The sequence below is a fragment of the Aplysia californica genome, unplaced genomic scaffold (assembly GCF_000002075.1).
Source record: "Aplysia californica isolate F4 #8 unplaced genomic scaffold, AplCal3.0 scaffold00133, whole genome shotgun sequence".
NCBI lineage: Eukaryota > Metazoa > Mollusca > Gastropoda > Aplysiida > Aplysiidae > Aplysia > Aplysia californica.
In genome coordinates this window covers 434,360-435,758 of record NW_004797403.1, presented here as the reverse complement: position 1 = coordinate 435,758, position 1,399 = coordinate 434,360, and the positions used below count along the sequence as shown (strand labels likewise).

At 46.6% G+C, this 1,399-nt stretch overlaps 1 protein-coding gene across 1 annotated transcript in view; it reads left to right on the top strand.

Annotated features, from left to right (window-relative positions):
* LOC101854711 overlaps positions 1-1,399 on the top strand; it is a 108,409-nt gene that overhangs the window by 8,882 nt on the left and 98,128 nt on the right. The window contains exons 6-7 of the mRNA XM_013081484.2: positions 252-397; positions 901-1,123. Coding sequence (XP_012936938.2) covers positions 252-397; positions 901-1,123 — 369 coding nt within the window. The remainder of the gene's footprint in view (positions 1-251; positions 398-900; positions 1,124-1,399) is intronic.

Genomic DNA, 1,399 nt, shown 5'->3' with positions numbered 1-1,399 from the left:
ACACACACATACACACACACACTCACACACACACACACACTTCCCCTCCCCCCACACGAACACACACTTCTCACACCCCATGTCCTCCTCCAACCCACACACCCCACACTCACTCACACACTTCTCACACCCCACCCCCTCTCCCCACCCATATCCCCCCCACACACACACTTCTCACACCCCACCCTCTCCCATCCCCCACACACCCCACACACTCTCACACACTCACACTCACTTTTCACACCCCTCAGAGGTTCCTGTGAGCTCCCAAAGCCTGCCAGCGCCTAACTCATGCCTCCAGAAGGCGGACTTGGTCTTCATCGTTGACTCCAGCTCCAGTGTAGGGCAAAGTGACTTCCAGCATCTAGAAGACTTCCTCAAGGATTTCGTCCTTCAGGTAATTTTGTTTTGGGAAGAGTTTCACGGCATTAACAACATAATTAGGTAAATTGGTTGCTTTTAAGTACAAGGGGGCTATCCCGAAAAATGCTGTTCTGAGAAAATCGAAATTAAAGTTTTTGGACCCTAATTATACAAACTTCCCTCACTACAACATTCTGTAAGGGGGGCTCTCGTGGCCTAGAGGTTAAGGCGTTGGCCTCTTATTCAAAGGCGCGCTCATATGACCTTATGCAGTTGCGAGTGCCGTAAAACACTTACAAAAAAGATACCTACCATTCTGTAAACGCTTGTGGGTGGTTGGCGGGTGCTCTAGGGTGTGTTACTCCTTCTTTCCGATAAAACAACTATCGTTTCTATCCCTCCTTCTTCTTTTTCATGTTTGTTACTCTCTTGTAGCACCTCTAATCTTCGGCACTTATATCATAACCTTACTGTGCTGCAAGTGCCGTAAAACTCTTACTAAAAATAACTGTCAACGCTTTTCTTTGGACACTCCAGCTTCCCATTGACCAAGACAAAGTGAGAGTGGGCGTTGTCCAGTACGGGAACCACCCATCCCTGGAGTTCGCGCTGGACATTTACAACCAGAGCCTGTCAGTTCTGCACGCCATCGACGGGCTGAGCTTCATGGGCGGCGGAACCAACACGGGAGACGCCATCGACTACACCAAGACAGAGGTCTTTTCCTCCACGCAGGGCGCCAGATACGGGGTGAGGTTATGTCTGTTTATTTTTTTGTTTGTTTGTGCGTTCCTTCTTTCGCTTATTTGTTTGTTTGTGTGTTTGTATGTTTTTGTTGTTTGTGTGTGTGTGTTTGTTTGCTTGTTTATTTGTATGGTTGGTTGGTTGGTTTTTTGCTTATTTGTTTGTTTGTTTTTCTGGTTCGTTGTTTGCTTGTTTGTTTGTTTGCTTGCTTTTTGGTTGTTTTTGTTGCTTGTTTGTTCTTTTTTTTGGATTGAATGCCAATTTGATTCCTCAATGTAAGGTGTCACCCCCC